The following is a 19,437-nucleotide window of genomic DNA, read 5'->3' as shown; positions in this document are numbered from 1 at the left end:
CCTAGTATTAGTGTTCATAAACTTCAGGCAACAAAAAGTAGGATTTCTAGAATAGGCTCCCTCAATGTAAATAATTACCTTGTTTACCCTAAATTTTAAATTAAATCTTAAGGTAAACAAGGCTTGCATTAAAACAAGTGTCCCGGCCCTTAAATCTATTCTAATAATTTAGATATAGAAGCAATCAAGTTCCTCAAATACTATCTCCAAGCCAAAATGTTTGTATACAAATACCCAAAGACCAATGCTTCTGTACTCACAGTGCAACATGTAATTGGAACTAAGTGGAAAGCCTTGATCAAACAATTACCAGTAACTTGGGGAGAAAAAACTCAGTGGTAAACAAATGGCTTTGAAACTAAGAAGGGAATATTGTTTTGGAGGGTAACCTTATTTAATAGACGTATTTGCAATTTTGCTTCATGAGGCAGCTGTGTAAAAAAATCCTCCAAGCTTACTAAAAGGCTGGCTGGTGACGAGAGGAAGCATGGAGCAGCCTAGTTTTAAGAAAGTCTTCCACCAAATAGGCTGCTGGAGAGACTGATCAGCCTGCCTGGACTTCTGTGCTAGCCATGGAAGGCCCTTCCTCTGTAGCTTATTATATAAATCAAGTCTGCCAGTAGAGCCTACTCACTCACCTGCACTGACTTCCTTGTTGCTTACAGCAAAAAGTAAAAGAGCTAAATACAAGGTTGTCAAAGTGATTTCCTATAGAAGCACAATTACAGGTTTAGATACTGCATCCATCAGTAGCAGTGCCTACTAGCTCAAGCTACACAGCTGTGATCCACATGGCTTTTTACAGCAGCAATCATTTCTGTTCATGTGTGTATTTGAATTCCTGCTTTTAAACAACCCCCTCCTTCAGCTTCAGACTACTGCAGAGGGTCTTTTTTTTAAGGGGAAGTAGTTAAAAAAGAATTCTGGATTTTTAAACTGACACTTACAGGCTATCACATGCATAGTCTCTCATACTCATTGCTGGTAGCTCCAACAATGTTCACTTCTGCTTATGCCAACAGCTACAGCTGCCTCCTGAGCAAGGCAAATGGATAGAACTGCTAAAACAGCAACCCCAAGATTAGAACATAAATGGCTGCTAGAAGGCTGACAAGTGGATCTGTTCAGATGTTACTTCCGATACTATGTAGAGGAGAAGGGGAAAAACAAATAACCTCACCTGTATAGTACTCCTGAACTTTTTAGGGACTGTTCTCCAATACTGAAGAAAAAAGGAGTGATCCCTACTGGTTGTCTGATCCCCTATTCTGCTGTACAGCAGAGGGCAGGGCTCTTAAGAATTCACTTTACAACCACTGAGCAAGGGACAGACATGGCTAAAAAAAAGCAAGGAATAAACTGGTCAAATATCAGAAGGGCATCATAAGCTTTAGTCATCCACCATCATTTGTTTACAGCTGGAAGATGGAAAGTTGGTGGTGTCTGGGTAACTAAATATCACCATGATAACTCCTACAACATAAGCACTGTTACTTTGAGACAATTGTCATTTAATGATCACATGAGCTTTATTCCAAATTATTACAGCAAAATAAGTTTTATCTGCTGTACAGATGTTACACTCATAACCAATAAGTGCCAATAAATTGGAGACAAATTATTCCCTGAAATTAGTCTTGGCACAAAAGCCTTTGTTTCATCTCTAAATAGTGTAGTAATTCTTTCAGAAAGAGATCAGTTGGTCAAAATGTTAATTGTAGTCATTGTTATTTTGATGACAAACATTGGCTAACTGAAATTTACATAATTCTGCAGCATATAAACATTACAGATTTATATCCATAATTATCAATTTGTACACTTAACAGGTTTTCAACTCACAAATGTGCTTTAATCTTAAACTTTGGTGGTGTCAAAAACAGAACTCTGATATCAAGGTAATAAAAATCCAACATTCAGAACACCCTCAATGCAAAAATAGTCCATTCCTGTCCACCCCAAAGTAACCCTTTGTCCCAGTTGTTGTCTAACAAAAAGAAAAAAACAATGGAAATATGATCTGCAGGCAAATTTTTTTTTTCAACATATCAAATACTTACAATACACCAATGTTTCCAAAAGGTACTGTGTAATGTAGCTTCAACTTAAGCAGCGTTTTCACCTTGATCTCACAAATAATACAAATAAGGAAACTAAAAATAAAAAGTACAAAAAGGGTTTTTGAAAACATACTGTTTACCATAATGTCCCACTGCCTTTGGGTACAGTACCTCATGCATAGATCTTGAGGCTTCATCTACACAAATATAAAATAAACTGATTCCCAAAACCACACATTTACAAGTCTCTACAATGAGAAAGTTTATAATATTGAAAAAGACTACATTTCAAACTATAACCGGAATGGCAATTATTAACAGTAAGATAGAAAACTACACTGTGTCTATCACAGACCATGGCTAAATCTGAATTTGTGTTGTACACCTTTTATCTCACAGAATGTTCTGTACCCTGCCATGAGGGTGTCTCATCAGCACTAGGTCATGGGAGGCACAGCATGGCCAGATTTAGAAATTCAAGAATGCACAGAAGTACAACATAAATGGGTTTCCCAGTACCATAAAAGTCATGCTACAATGACATGATAAATATGGAAAACAATCATTTACTAGGAAGAGAAGTGCAACCAAGTTGTGACCTTCTACTACATCTATTTAAAATAGTAGACAAGTTTCAGGTCATTATCTGCCAACCTTTTGTAACAGTTTACAATAAAATTAGACATTCATACTTGCTAGGCTTCAAAATAATATCCTCTATTGATTAAATACTGTGGTTATGCATAAACCATTTGAATAAAGTATGACTCCATCTGGTGCACTAGTCACTTAAATAAACTATGCAGAACGTAATTTACAGCCTTGGTCAACTAATCATTTTTGGCTCTTAGAACTTTGATCTCCAGTGGCACAATTTTGTCAGTGTATGTATGCAAAGAACGTTAATGTTTAATTCAACAACTTGATACAAGGAATGAAAAGTCTACTGTCAACCTGCACCTAGCCTCTGAAGACAAAAATACATCCCTTTCCATCATGTTAAATTGCCTAGCAAATGCCAAATGAACAAAAGGGCAACCTCATTACTTTTTTGAAGAGTAACCCTTGCCCCTAAACCATTCCCTGAAGTCAGTTCTGCATCACATGCAACAAGCATGCTATTCCACTTAAACAGAGAGTGCTCATCATGTGAAATGCTCCAGCCATCATGTAGAAGTATCTGGTATCATGTTGAACAACAAAGTGCTATTTGTTGTACTTTGCCCAAGTCTGTGAGGAGTTGTTTTATACAATGTTTAAGTTGGGGGAGTCTAGCTAGTGGTTCTGGTGGTTCCAGCTCTCCGGTATAATCCAACCAGCTCTCTAAAACTGGAAGAAAAAAATAACATTAATGGTCACAAATATGCCCACATATGCTTTATCAAGATAGCTTACTCCTTCCTTTAGAGTTTTTATCTTTTTGCAGGGGCATTCTAGTAAGATCTGTATCTACCACAGGAGCATAAACAGGTTCTCTCTCTCTCTCTCACACACACACACGCACACACACACACACGCTTTCCCCTGTATTAGAGGATTTGAAAGTTGCCAAGGTAATGCCAATTTTTAAAAGGGGGATCCAGGAAATTACAGGCCAGTTTAACATCTGTTCTAAATAGATTGGTGGAAAAAACATAATTCTTGAGCATACAGGAGAACAAATCTTGCTGAGAACAAATCAGAAAGGCTGTGGGATGTCCTGCCTCACCAACCTATGAGGCACAGGTACTCCTGTGGGAGTACTTTCAACAAGCATGTGGATGTGGTGATACAATAGACACTTAGACTTGAAAAAACCTTTTGTCATAGTCCCTCACCAAACAGTCCTGAGTAAAACCTAAAAGTCATGGAATAAGATGGGTCCTCTTATGGTTCAGTACCTGATTAAACAACAGAAAGCAAAGGATAGGAATAAAACTCTCCCCAACACACACAACTGAGTGAAGTAAAAAGTGGGTCTATACTGGGACCAGTGCCATTTAACCTCTTCATCAATGACATGGAGTTAGGCATGAGCAGTCAAATGGTCAAATTATTAAGAAGTCTAACAGCTTAAGAAAAAATAAGTCAAAATGAGGTACTGAAGGGACTCTTGGCAAAGAATTATAAAATGTTATGCAATCTCCATATAAAACAGCATACCTTTAAAATATGCTGGGAAAGATATAGGTAGGCATAGGTAACACCAGAGCAAAGTAGGCCAAGGATATACTCATCTATTAAAGTTATCTTCACCACATCTTTTAGTCCAGGAAACACAATATTAATTGCTTTTTTAAAATAGTATTTCATAGCGGTATTACTTAACAGGATGTTAATGATTCTTAGAGGTATTGTATAGGCAACTATACAATTTGAATGTTGGAAATGTGGGGCTAACAGATCAGATTTGCGCTTCCCCCTATATATGCCTGCCTGAGGATTGAGATCTGTTGGAGCCCTCCTCTGCATCTCACCAGTGCAGTCCTGGTGAGGACTCGTGACATCCATTACAGTGGGTCATGGGAGAGGGCTTTTTCTGCTGTGGGAATGCATTCCCCTTGGAGGCCCAATTGGCACACACACTGGTTTCATTTCAGTGTCAAGTTAAAACATGGCTTTTTATCAAAGCCTTTGAGTGCTAATTGGATTCCCTGAGTTTGCACACTGTTTTAACTGTCTTATTGTTTTAGATTTTAAATTGGTATTAGCTAGCTTAATGTTTTAATATATATTTAGCTATTTAAATTATTTACCGTTTTACTGATTTTATCTGTACGCCGCCCAGAAATCTTAATGATATAGGGCAGGATACAAATGTTTTAAATAAATAAAAAATAATAATAAAATCATATTATATCTGATATTAGTGCTTTTTAATAAAATTCTGGATAATGTTCTGTCACTAGGAACATCTTCAGATTCCATTGATTCAAGATTGGTTATTGAAATGTTTGAATATTACAAAAATTGATAAGTTAATGGACTTCATTCATAGAAGAAACGGCAGAAACAAATATTTAACACATATTGGAATTTACATTGTAGTGATACCATACTTAACAGAGATCTATTTTTGTAATCCCCTTCATGGACCACTGCCTTGTTGTGGCGAAGGGGCTTGCGTAACTCAGTGAAGCCATAAGCTATGCCGTGCAGGGCCACCCAAGACGGACAGGTCATGGTGGAGAGTTCTGACAAAATGTGGTCCACTGGAGAAGGAAATGGCAACCCACTCCAGTATTCTTGCCAAGAAAACCCCGTGGAATGTATCACAAGGCTAAGAGATATGACGCCAGAAGATGAGACCCTCAGGTCGGAAGGTGTCCAATATACTACTGGGGAAGAGCAGAGGGGATTTCCAAGTAGCGCCCGAAAGAGTGAAGTGGCTGGGCCAAAGCCGGAAGGTCACTCAGCTGTGGATGTGTCTGGTGGTGAAAAGAAAATCCGATGCTATAAAGAACAATATTGTTTAGGAACCTGGAATGGAAGATCAATGAAGCAAGGTAAGCTGAAGGTGGTCAAACATGAGATGGCAAGATTGAACATCGACATCTTGGGAATCAGCGAACTGAAATGGACAAGCATGGGTGAATTTAATTCAGGTGACCATCATATCTACTACTGTGGGCAAGAATCCCTTAGAAGAAATGGAGTAGCACTCATAGTCAGTAAAAGTGTGGGAAAAGCAGTACTGGGGTACAATCTCAAAAACGATAGAATGATCTCAGTACGAATCCAAGGTAAACCATTCAGCATCATAGTAATTCAAGTCTATGCCCCAACCACTGAGGCCCAAGAAGCTGAGGTTGATCGGTTCTATGAAGACCTACAACACCTTCTAGAACTAACACCAAAAAAAGATGTCCTCTGCATCATAGGGGATTGGAATGCCAAAGTAGGAAGTCAAGAAATCACCGGGATAACAGGCAAGCATGGCCTTGGTGTACAAAATGAAGCAGGACAAAGTCCAAGAGAACACACTGATCATAGCAAACACTCTTTTCCAACAGCACAAGAGGTGACTCTACACATGGACATCACCAGATGGTCAATATCGAAATCAGATTGATTATGTCCTTTGCAGCCAAAGATGGAGAAGCTCTATACAGTCAGTCAAAACAAGACCTGGAGCTGACTGTGGCTCAGATCATGAGCTGCTTCTTGCAAAATTTCGGCTTAAATTGAAGAACTTAGGGAAAACCACTAAACCATTCAGGTATGGCCTCAATCATATCTCTTATGAATATACAGTGGAGGTGAGGAATAGATTTCAGGGATTAGACCTGATAGACAGAGTGCCTGAGGAACTATGGACGGAGGTCCGTAACATTGTTCAGGAGGCAGCAACTCAATCCATCCCAAAGAAAAAGAAATGCAAGAAAGCCAAGTGGCTGTCTGATGAGACTTTACAAGTAGCTGAGGAAAGAAGGGAAGCGAAAAGCAAGGGAGAAAGGGGAAGATATATCCAACTGAATGCAGAGTTCCAGAGAATAGCAAGGAGAGACAAGAAGGCCTTCTTAAATGAACAATGCAAAGAAATCGAGGAAAACAATAGAATGGGGAAGACTAGAGATCTTTCCAAGAAAATCGGAGATCTCAAGGGAACGTTTTGTGCAAAGATGGGCATGATAAAGGACAAAGAAGGCAGGGACCTAACAGAAGCAGATAAGATTAAGAAGAGGTGGAAAGAATACACAGAAGAACTACGCAGGAAAGATCTTAATGTCCCCGATAGCCATGATAGTGCGGTCACTGAACTTGAGCCGGACATCCGCGAGAGTGAAGTCAAGTGGGCCTTAGGAAGCATTACTAACAACAATGCTAGTGGGGATGACAGTATTCCAGCTAAGCGATTTAAAATCCTAAAAGATGATGCTCTTAAAGTGCTGCACTCAATATGCCAACAAATTTGGAACACTCAACAGTGGCCACAGGACTGGAAAAGTTCAGTTTACATTCCAATTGCAAAGACGGGCAATGCCAAAGAGTGTTCAAACTACCATACAATTGCGCTCATTTCACATGCCAGCAAGGTTATGCTCAAAATCCTACAAGCTAGGCTTCAGCAGTATGTGAACCGAGAACTACCAGAAGTACAAGCTGGGTTTTGAAGAGGCAGAGGAACTAGAGATCAAATTGCCAACGTTCGCTGGATCATGGAGAAAGCAAGAGAATTCCAGAAAAACGTCTGTTTCTGCTTCATTGACTATGCTAAAGCCTTTGATTGTGTGGATCACAACAAACTGTGGCAAATTCGTAAAGAGATGGGAGTACCAGACCACCTTACCTGTCTCCTGAGAAACCTGTACGAGGGACAAGAAGCAACAGTAAGAACCAGACATGGAACAACCAAGTGGTTCAAAATTGGGAAAGGAGTACGACAAGGCTGCATATTGTCACCCTGCTTATTTAACTTATATGCAGAGTACATCATGAGAAACGCTGGGTTGGATGAATCACAGGTCGGAATTAAGATTGCCGGGAGAATTATCAACAACCTCAGATACGCAGACGATACCACCCAAATGGCAGAAAGCGAAGCGAATCTAAAGAGCCTCTTGTTGAGGGTGAAAGAGGAGAGTGCAAAAACTGGTTTGAAACTCAACATTAAAAAACTAACATCATGGCATCTGGCCCTATCACTTCCTGGCATATAGAAGGGGAAGAAATGGAAGCAGTGACAGATTTTATTTTCTTGGGCTCCAAAATCACCGCAGACGGTGACTGGAGCCATGAAATTAAGAGACGCTTGCTCCTTGGCAGGAAAGCTATGGCAAACCTAGACAGCATAGTAAGAAGCAGAGACATCACCTTACCGACAAAGGTCCGTCTAATCAAAGCTATGGTTTTCCCAGTAGTAATGTATGGCTGAGAGAGCTGGACTATAAGGAAGGCTGAGTGCCGAAGAATTGATGCCTTCGAACTGTGGTGCTGGAGAAGACTCTTACGAGTCCCCTGGACTGCAAGGAGGTCAAATCAGTCCATCCTCAAGGAAATCAACCCTGAGTGCTCATTGGAAGGACAGCTACTGAAGCTGAAGCTCCAATATTTTGGCCACTTAATGCGAAGAGAAAACTCCCTGGAAAAGACCCTGATGCTGGGAAAGATTGAAGGCAAAAGGAGAAGGGGACGGCAGAGGATGAGATGGCTAGATAGCATCACTGATGCAATGAATATGAACTTGAGCACGCTCTGGGAGAGAGCGCAGGACAGGAAGGCCTGGCGTGCTATGGTCCATGAGGTCACGAAGAGTCGGACACGACTTATCGACTGAACAACATTTTTGTAATATTCATTTTGTATCAATTTATATAATTTAAATAAATAGCTAAAGAAGTACTACTATAGCCTCAGAATTATAGCTGGTACATTTCATAGAATGTATTGATGTAAATTAATATTAGTGGTTAGCAGACAACACATCAGAAACTGTGGACAAAATCAATTGCATTTTGAATAGAAATATACTTTATAACCTGAAGAAATTTGGAAAAACGCTAGACATTTACCATCCAGTTCCTTTTCAATTAAATCCATCCTATGAGTAACTTCATCTTGCAGAGACTCAACGTGGGCTAAAAGGTTAAGCTGCCATTGCAGCTGAGAGTTCACAACTCCTTCCTTGTCTTTTTCCAGCAGTTTCACTTCAATATCTTCTTCCGATGTGACTTTTTCTCTCACCTGCCAAAATACGCAAGTTAATTATTCTTTATAAGCATTGAAGCCGCCAATATAATGTTAAAGAACAGGTACATTTTATAATAACTTGGATATACAATCAATTATATGCAATTTCTAATACTTCAGAACAGGGGCATCATTAGAGAAGGGCCCATCTGGGCATGGGCTCCCAGATCTTTTGAGCAGTGCCCTGGATCTTTTAAGCTGTCCTAATTGTCATTTTTTTTACATTTTCCCATTGACTTGCATTGGAAAATAGAAACAGACATAACTTTTTTGGTTTGTAAGATAAATACATGAAGTTTGGAGACCTGGTAGCTCCCATGGAGCTGATTGAACCTGCCAAATTTCAGGCAGTTAGGCCCAGTGGCTTTTGTGCTGGTCAAAGGTAAAATTTGCTTTTTCCAAGAAAATCTGTCCGAAGTGCTATAATTCTTTTGCGTTTCCACTTAGGTGCATGGAGTTTGGGGACCTGGCAGCCCCTATAGAGCTGACTGAATCTGCCAAATTAGGCCAAGTGGCTTTTGTGCTAGCCACAGGTAAAATTTGCTATTTCCAAGAAAATCTGAAAACCAAAGAGCTATAATTTTTTTGTTCTTCCACATAAGTGCGTGAAATTTGGAGACCTGGCAGCCCCTATGGAGCTGACTGAGCCTGCCAAAGTTCAGATAGTTCGGTCTAGTGGCTTTTGTGCTAGCCACAGATAAGAATTGCTTTTTTGAAGAAAATCTGTCAAAGTAAAAAGCTATTTTTTGTGTGTGTTTCCACATAAGTGCATGGAATTTGGGGACCTGGCAGCCTCCCTGAAGCTGACTGAATCTGCCAGATTTCAGACAGTTAGGTCCAGTGGCTTTTGTGCTAGCCATGCATAAAGTTCCCATTTCTCAAAGATTAAAACAAAAAGTAAAAGCTGTCAAGCCACACAGGGGATTAGAGATCTTAATCAGAAGGTGTTTAAGGTGACCATTAGGAGGTCACTATCCTTAATCTCTGGTGTAGGGTTGTTGTTTTTTCAGGTGCAAAAAACCCTCTCCCCCTTTACTTTTCTGCTCTTACATGCCCACTGTTGGGAGCTTGCTTGCAATTAAATTTTGAAAATACTTTTTATTCTATTTGTTATCTTTATAAATGAAACAGTACCAACAAACTAGTCATTATCTACAGTTTCCAATAATACAGTATTCTTAGGAGGACACAGCAATAACAAAAAAGGAAAAAAAAACAGAAGAAGGAAAAGGAAGAAGAAAGCAAGAAAGAAAAAATATAACACTGCCAATATTATAATTCAATACAGCATAGATAATCAACCTCACATTTCAATATCATATCATCAGTCTTATAGCAAGGGAGCAGGCCTACAATTCATTTCCAATAACCATATATTGCCCTTCAGTATATAATAGTAAAGCTTAACAATTTAACCAGCCAAAAATATTACTACTCAAAGTCTCATAATAATGATAGTAATAATAATAAAAAGGAAGGAAATTAAAAAGGATAAGTAATAACAACAAATCACTAGTAAATTTTATGCTGTCTATCATTTCTAAATCTATATATGAATGTATACATATACACACACACAAACAGGAATTTTATTATACAGTATATCATGTCTAATGTAAAAAAAGAGGAAGAAAAAGAGAGGGGAAAAAAGGGAGATATATATAAACAGTCCTCTGGACCGGCATACTGCCCAGACCTTATAACCCAAACAAATCCGAAGTAGAATAATAATTGAAAAGTTCCCAGGCTTGCAATTAAATTTTGAAGAGGGAGATGGAAGGGAAGAAAGAGTTCCATGTGAAATACTGGTATTTCACACAGCATCTGATTTCACTGCCGCAAACTGGAATCTTTGGTTTCTGCAGAAGTTTAGTAGCTTCAGTACAGCAAAGGAGCCAATCAGCCTGCACAAACTTCTTTCTCCCCCTCCAATTTAATTTATCCTAAATAGCTGTAGGACTTGAATTATTCCAAAAGGAGGGTTAGGACTACAAGACGTCATGATCGAGGAACTGCTGAGGCTTTTAAAATAGGTTCTAGAGTTTTTTTAAAAAGCTAGAAAAAGCCCTCAGCCACCTCACCTCATAAAGTTAATGTAAGTATGTGAAATCCTTACAAACCCTCCACAGCCTCCTAAATTCCTCTGAAGTACTACCTCTCTGAAAGGAGCCACTTGGCTTAGGGAATTCTCTCTACATCCCCCCCCCCCCGCATTTCCAATCTCCATTCTTCTTTTCTTCTCCCCTCCCCTCTCTTGTTCTTTCTTTCTTTCTCTCTCTCTCTTTATTCCACCTGGGGCATATCTTGGGGAATTCTTAAAGAGAATTCTCTTCAGTGGGCAAGAGAAGTTCTGAACTGTATTTGACTTTATACAAACAGACAAGAGGGTTGGTTTTTCTCCTTCTCCTCACTCAAGTCTTTGAGAAAAGTGGGTTCACATGGTCACAGAGAAACAAATCTGGGGCTGTTATGTTTGTCAGTTACCGTTATCTGGCAATAGGAAGGGCTGTAGCTCGGTGGTAGAGCACCTGCTTGGCATGAAGAAGGTCCCAGGCTCAATCCCCAGCATCTCCAGGTAGGGCTAGGAAAGAATCCTGCCTGATCCTGGAGAGCCGCTGCTGCCAGTCAGTGTCAACCATACTGCGCTAGATGGAGCCAGAGTGTGACTCGGTATAAGGCAGCTTCCTATGTTCTTACGAACAGAAAGCTTTAATAAAAAAACAGGAGTTTTTGGTTTGTTTTTTAAGTGGAGGGGAGATAAATACTGCTCATTTGTGCAATCCTATGTATGCCCTACTCAGAAGCCCCGTTATGTTTAATGAGGCTTACCCTCAGGGAAGTGTGCACAGGTTTCAAGCACAAGTTACTTTTGCAGGGAGGTTTGCACCTTGATGTTCTGTCATGTTTACTCAAAAATAAGTCCCGAGTTGTTTAATGCCTACCCAGTTCCAGCTAATGAATTGACTACCCTTTCAGCTCAGTCCTATGCATGTTTGTCATTTGTAGGTGGTGGTGGTGGTTTTTCATGAACTCTAGCTTCAGTGGTGAGGAAAAGGCAATTAATACATGCTCAGAGTTTCTCCATAACATAGCCCTAGGTTTGAAAACAGACTCATTGAGTTTTGAAAACAGACTCATTAGCTGAGTCCTGGTGAAGTCTTGGCACAAATGAAGTTATGGGGAGGAAGATACAATGAAAGCTTGTGCATAACAAGAGGTAGAGGAGAGTTGCACAACACAAAACATCTGTTTTTATGAAGAGTTGCTGCAGGATGGTTGGATGAGGAGGGATAGTTGCATGGAGGGAAATAAAACTGGTAGGGGGAGAATGTAAGTGCTCAGTGGTGAAAGAAAAGCATTCTGCACATGCTCAGAGGCACTCTTTATTTAAGAACATAAGAAGAGCAATGCTGCACCAGACCAAGGTCCATCTAGTCCAGCATTCTGTTCACACAGTGGCCAACCCACAAGCAGGACATGAGTGCGATAGCTGCTAACATCAGTGAAATGTAAATAAATTCTAGTAATTCTAAATTTGCAGGCATGTATATCCTTCAGAAACTTTGCACGTTTCTTGCCTGGGAGACAACGTGAATGACCTGTGCATTTGCATACAAATCTATCCAAAAACTATTGGGGAGGGGGTGAATGGAAGGGAAAGCAAATCACTCCCTCCTCCAAAGTGGAGAATTCCACATGAACTGCTGCACCTATCCTTCTGAAACTTTGCTGATTTCCTACTTAGGGACACCTCTAGGCTGTCTGTAATTTCAGAACAATGGTCCACAAGAAACACAAAGACAGAAATATGTCCTCTTTTGGAGACCTCAAAATGTCAAGGCCACCCATGCACAAAACCCCTTGTGGCTATCATTCTGAAATTTGATAGGCAACATCTCATCTGATGGGGCAATGAATCCTGAAATTTTTATCCAGTTCTTCCAAGGAATAACAACGTTATTGGCAATTCCTTTTAAAATAAAGTCAAAATATGAACCCTGCACTTATTTTTTCTGATATTGGGAACAATATTGTTTAGGAACCTGGAATGTCAGATCAATGAATCAAGGTAAGCTGGAGGTGGTCAAACATGAGATGGCAAGATTGAACATCGACATCTTGGGAATCAGTGAACTAAAATGGACAGGCACGGGCGAATTTAATTCAGGTGACCATCATATCTACTATTGTGGGCAAGAATCCCTTAGAAGAAATGGAGTAGCACTCATAGTCAACAAAAGGGTGGGAAAAGCAGTACTGGGGTACAATCTTAAAAATGATAGGATGATCTCAGTACGAATCCAAGGCAAACCATTCAGCATCACAGTAATTCAAGTCTATGCCCCAACCACTGATGCCGAAGAAGCTGAGGTTGATCGGTTCTATGAAGACCTACAACACCTTCTAGAACTAACACCAAAAAAAGATGTCCTCTTCATCATAGGGGATTGGAATGCTAAAGTAGGAAGTCAAGAAATCACTGGGATAACAGGCAGGCATGGCCTTGGTGTACAAAATGAAGCAGGACAAAAGCTAATAGAGTTTTGCCAAGAGAACACGCTGATCATAGCAAACACTCTTTCCCAACAGCACAAGAGATGATTCTACACATGGACATCACCAGATGGTCAATATCGAAATCAGATTGATTATGTCCTTTGCAGCCAAAGATGGAGAAGCTCTATACAGTCAGTCAAAACAAGACCTGGAGCTGACTGTGGCTCAGATCATGAGCTGCTTCTTGCAAAATTCCAGCTGAAATTGAAGAACGTGGGGAAAACCACTAAACCATTCAGGTATGGCCTCAATCATATCCCTTATGAATATACAGTGGAGGTGAGGAATAGATTTCAGGGATTAGATCTGATTGACAAGAGTGCCTGAGGAACTATGGACGGAGGTCCGTAACATTGTTCAGGAGGCAGCAACTCAATCCATCCCAAAGAAAAAGAAATGCAAGAAAGATGAGGCTTTACAAGTAGCTGAGGAAAGAAGAGAAGCGAAAAGCAAGGGAGAAAGGGGAAGATATATCCAACTGAATGCAGAGTTCCAGAGAATCGCAAGGAGAGACAAGAAGGCCTTCTTAAATGAACAATGCAAAGAAATCGAGGAAAACAACAGAATGGGAAAGACTAGAGATCTCTTCAAGAAAATCGGAGATCTCAAGGGAACGTTTTGTGCAAAGATGGGCATGATAAAGGACAAAGAAGGCAGGGACCTAACAGATGCAGATGAGATTAAGAAGAGTTAGAAAGCATACACAGAAGAACTATACAGGAAAGATGTGAATGTCCCTGATAGCCATGATAGTGCGGTCACTGAACTTGAGCCCAACATCCTAGAGAGTGAAGTCAAGTGGGCCTTAGGAAGCATTACTAACAACAAAGCTAGCGGAGATGACAGTCTTCCAGCTGAGCTATTTAAAATCCTAAAAGATGATGCTGTTAAAGTGCTGCATTCAATATGCCAACAAATTTGGCACACTCAACAATGGCCGCAAGACTGGAAAAGGTCAGTTTACATTCCAATTCCAAAGAAGGGCAACGCCAAAGAGTGTTTAAACTACCATACAATTGCGCTCATTTCACATGCCAGCAAGGTGATGCTCAAAATCCTACAAGCTAGGCTTCAGCAGTATGCGAACCGAGAACTACCGGAAGTACAAGCTGGGTTTCGAAGAGGCAGAGGAACTAGAGATCAAATCGCCAACATTCGCTGCATCATGGAGAAAGCAAGAGAATTCCAGAAAAACGTCTATTTCTGCTTCATTGACTATGCTAAAGCCTTTGATTGTGTGGATCACAACAAACTCTGGCAAATTCTTAAAGTGATGGGAGTACCAGACCACCTTACCTGTCTCCTGAGAAACCTGTACGAGGGTCAAGAAGCAACAGTAAGAACCAGACATGGAACAACCGAGTGGTTCCAAATTGGGAAAGGAGTACGACAAGGCTGCATATTGTCGCCCTGCTTATTTAACTTATATGCAGAGTACATCATGAGAAATGCCGGGTTGAATGAATCAGAGGTCGGAATTAAGACTGCTGGGAGAATTATCAACAACCACCGATATGCAGACGATACCACTCTAATGGCAGAAAACGAAGAGGATCTAAGGAGCCTCTTGTGGAGGGTGAAAGAGGAGAGTGCAAAAGCTGGTTTGAAACTCAACATTAAAAAAACGAAGATCATGGCATCTGGCCCTATCACTTCCTGGCATATAGAAGGGGAAGGAATGGAAGCAGTGACAGATTTTACTTTCTTGGGCTCCAAAATCACCGCAGACGGTGACTGGAGCCATGAAATTAAAAGACGCTTGCTCCTTGGCAGGAAAGCTATAGCAAATCTAGACAGCATAGTAAGAAGCAGAGACATCACCTTGCCGACAAAGGTCCGTCTAATCAAAGCTATGGTTTTCCCAGTAGTAATGTATGGCTGTGAGAGCTGGACTATAAGGAAGGCTGAGCGCTGAAGAATTTATGCTTTTGAACTGTGGTGCTGGAGAAGGCTCTTACGAGTCCCCTGGACTGCAAGGAGGTCAGATCAGTCCATCCTAAAGGAAATCAACCCTGAGTGCTCATTGGAAGGACAGATACTGAAGCTGAAGCTCAAATATTTTGGCCACCTAATGCGAAGAGAAAACTTTCTGGAAAAGACCCTGATGCTGGGAAAGACTGAAGGCAAAAGGAGAAGGGGACGGCAGAGGATGAGATGGCTAGATAGCATCACCGATGCAATGAATATGAACTTGAGCACGCTCTGGGAGAGAGCGCAGGACAGGAAGGCCTGGCATGCTATGGTCCATGGGGTCACGAAGAGACGGACACGACTGAACGACTGAACAACAACAATCCCCTTCTAGGGGGCTACTATTCCTGAAATTATCATCCAGTTCTGACCAAGAGAAAAAAGTTAGTTTTTTTCTAGTTTCCCATGGTAGTCAACAGAAAGCATAAAGACTCGTTTTTCCAAACCCTGACTCAGGTTTGATGCTGAGCTGAAGTGGACTGACTACAAACTGGCCTGAGCGGAAGCGGGATGTTTTCCAAAATGCTGAATCGGGGTCTGAGTTGAAGGGGGGCGGGGTCAGTGCACACTTCTCATGTATGTAATCACGTAAGCACACCACATGCACCCCCCCACACATATATTAGAGGTCCACTTAGACTCTGCGATATACACACACACACACAAATTTGTGTTATGGGCCTGTGCCCCAGATCTTTTAAGAACCTAGCAATGCCCCTGCTTCAGAATCAAAGGACAGGAATGACAATCAATAAAGAGAAATATCAGCAATTTTCTATGTCACATATTTCAAACATTTTAAGATTTTTCTGGGTAAATTGTGGAACAATACCATGCTTATTAAAATCATTTAGAACATTCATAAAGTTATTAGCATATATTAAAATACCTATCTCACACATACAAATCTAGCATATTGTTAAGATTATATACCTATATGCTTTGCCCCTGTGGCATGCAACAGATAGAAATTACAGAGCACGTTTTGTTGTGGTGTATATTTTATAGAGACATTCGTGCTGCACTCATCTCCCCATTGATAAATTGTTTTCCGGTTGTTGTCTGACACTAATTCGATATTTACATATAGCGTTGCCAAATTCTTTGCGGCCGCGATAGGTGTTCGAAGAAGGATGCTGAGGGAGCTCGGATTTACCTAGCTGGATGAAAGATAAAGTCTGGGGAGTAATGCCATCCACCCACTACGGCTGATTTGCATTACATTTGTACTACACTGTGTTGAAGTGTTTATTAATTTGATTGGAGATATATGACAGATAATTTTAATGTACTTCTTTTTTAAATTCATCTATCTATTTTGGGCTGGTCTTTGACCGTAATAAAGTTCTTTCTATCTATCTGTCTGTCTGTCTGTCCATCTATCTAAACCTATATGATTCATATGCAACCATTACAGAAGTCCTAACCTATGACAATCGCAGTATAAACTGATGCATTATCTATTCTGATAGTGAGTTAATTTTTAAAGAGTAAAATACCAAGCTTAGAGCAGAATAGAACTTTTCTAAAATAATAATCATATTAATTCTTCACAGTTCCCCTAGCGAATAATCTATAAGCTTTAATTTCATCACATTTTTTGTAAATGGATATCTGATGTAAGGAGTTTCAACTGCACTGTTTTGGCTTTTCCATTTTATTTGCTATAGTTAATTGGCAATGCGTTCTCTGCTTATTTCTACTTCCATTAGCAACCACCCAGAACCCCAAATTCTGCGCAGCCAAGCAGTGTGCTGCCTTATCAGCAGAACCTAAGCTTGGCTCTTCACTGAGTACAGATTCCAACTCTCCATTTGTGTTGGAAGTACATTCTCTTCCTCCCAACTGCTAAATGTCAGGAAAACACTAGAACAACATACCTTAGCATAGTTATGTTTTGACTCATTTTCCAACTTGCGTATTTCTCTATCCAGCTCCCATCCTAATCGCTCTACTATAGTATCATCTCCATTCTCTCTAATCCTATTGACGCCATCACCTATGTCTGAGTTTCTTGTTTCTACAACAAGTCTCTGTTCTATAGCAGGATAGTAGGCGCGAGGTTTTTGGTAACAGTGTTCACTAGTGATATAAGATTCCTCTACAGACGGAATGGTTGAAGGTTTCTCAATGGTTCCATTAAAAGTTCTGTAACTTGTAGTTTCTTCTTTGCAACAATTTTCTTCAATGTGAACGAGGCGTGTGGTATGTGATTTTTCTTCTACTTCAAGATGCTTCCAAGGCTGACACCAGAGCTTCAAGTCAGGGTGTTCTTTGCTTCTGAAGAAGAAGTAAATGAATGAAAGCCACACTCAGATCTTTTACTAATGTTTACCTAACCCTTTCCCCTCTTTGTTTGAAAGAATTAAATAAACTAATCAACATGAAACTTCTATTCTGCAGTCTGAGAGTCAGATTTCAGTGAATTCAGAAAAATGTTATCACATAAGTGCTTCGTATGCGGGCATTTTAAATAATTCCTTTTATTACACGTCATAGTACTGATAAATGGTATTACACAGAATTAATGTAACTAAGAAAACGTGAACTAAGAAGATTCAATAAATCTTAAAAAGTACTCTTAACAATACATGTAGGAAGAATACTTTTAAATTTTATTAGCACTAGTACTCTAAATGACTCTCCAGATGTTATGACTACTAAAGGGGAGTAAGAGTCCTAAAAACAACACAATAAAATACTTAGAACATTGTAAAATTATTTCAGCAGAAAACAGAAATTCTCAGCGACTATGAAAAGATTGTTATAAGTACAGAAACAAGCGGGTCCTTCAGTAATTCCCAAATTGTGTGCTGTAAGGAAAAAAAATGAAGACTCCCATGAACCACAGTACCCACCTACAGAGGAAGATGCCCCAATCAATGCTCTTTCTGAGCAGCAGGCACATTCAGACTACCGCCTCAACAACTCGTAGCTCCTACAGTTACTGACTCTATTCCTGTGCATTTAACAGACATGTGGCATGCAAAAATGTAGTAGATGAAGTTTTTCCTGGCATAGAGGTAAGTAGTAGGGAAAGCTCTACCATGTTTATTTCTGCAGAAGAGCAGACTCCCCCACCCCCCATATTGATAACCATACTAGCCTTCCCTTTCCATTTTTTGCCCAAATGCAGAAGGCCACTGTCCTTCAGAAATCATCTTACCAACAGGTTACTTGAGATCTTACCAAAGGCAAAACATTAACATGGCCTCAGAAGTTTATCCCTGCCATATTTAATACCTTTGTGTACGCTGAGAAAATATAAATAAAAAGCAATACGATATCAATGTTCAAAGTACTTTATAATTATCTCACAAACATCCTGCATAGTTGGATTTGTTGAGAGATGGGAGATGCATAGCAAAATGGAGATCGGAGCAGGCATCTTTCACACTGAAACCACATGACACCTACCTACTACACCATACTGATCAGAAGACTGAGAATCTATTATATCTCCACTTAAGAAATAGACTTTAACTGTTTCAGAGTTTACAGTGGACAGGTTTGCATGATCACAGGGGTAAAAGAAACCATCGTGGCTTCTCCTCCCACCTCCGTGCATGCCATTACCTGCACTGCAGCATGGGTTGGTGTGTTGTCCGAACCTGGCAAGTGGCAGGGCAGGGGTGGCTTCGTACCCACCCTACAACCCCTACTGCACGTCGTCAGTTGTAGGGTGGATACGAAGCCACCCCTGCCATGCCCCCATTCAGATGACACCCCAACCCACACCGGAGCGTGGGTAATTATATAAACAATGGCATGTGCACGACATGTGCAGGAGGAGAAATCACAATGGCTTCTTTTACCCCCGTGATTGTGCAAATCTGGCCAGTGGCTGCATTCAAACCTAATATTAAACCATAGTTTTGCATTACAAAAGTGAGCCTCCGGCTCCTGCACTCCCTCCCTTTCCCTGGCACTGCGCTAAGACTGGAAGCTTCCTCTTTAGTTTTAAATTAGCTACAATTACTGTGTTGTCTTAATTCTAAACTGTGGTTAATTGTAACTATGGTTAGTTGAAACAAGCCAGTCTCCAAAACTATGGTTTGAAGCTGTTTTTTTCCCACTAACCATAGTTTAGATTAACCACAGCCTGTCCAGGTTCAGACAACATGCTAAACTATGATAAATCTAAAACGGAATTGAAAGTGTTCCAACTCCTGTTGTGCTG

The 19,437-nt window shown here is 40.3% G+C and overlaps 1 protein-coding gene across 14 annotated transcripts in view; it reads right to left on the bottom strand.

Annotated features, from left to right (window-relative positions):
* Window positions 1–1,492: 1,492 nt before the first annotated feature.
* PHF20 (PHD finger protein 20) overlaps window positions 1,493–19,437 on the bottom strand; it is a 76,225-nt gene continuing 58,280 nt past the window's right edge. For all 14 annotated transcript variants that reach the window (XM_084853750.1, XM_084853756.1, XM_084853749.1 and 11 more), the window contains 3 exons: window positions 17,138–17,537; window positions 8,552–8,723; window positions 1,493–3,389 (listed from right to left, as the gene is read on the bottom strand). In XM_084853750.1, the coding sequence (XP_084709876.1) occupies window positions 3,247–3,389; window positions 8,552–8,723; window positions 17,138–17,537 (715 nt within the window). In that variant the 3' untranslated portion in view covers window positions 1,493–3,246. The remainder of the gene's footprint in view (window positions 3,390–8,551; window positions 8,724–17,137; window positions 17,538–19,437) is intronic.

Source organism: Heloderma suspectum, chromosome 4 (genome assembly GCF_057233095.1).
Source record: "Heloderma suspectum isolate Gila_16-S chromosome 4, 16-S_ref, whole genome shotgun sequence".
Lineage (NCBI taxonomy): Eukaryota > Metazoa > Chordata > Lepidosauria > Squamata > Helodermatidae > Heloderma > Heloderma suspectum.
Note: the sequence above shows the minus strand (reverse complement) of the source record. Positions and strands in the feature narration are given on the sequence as shown.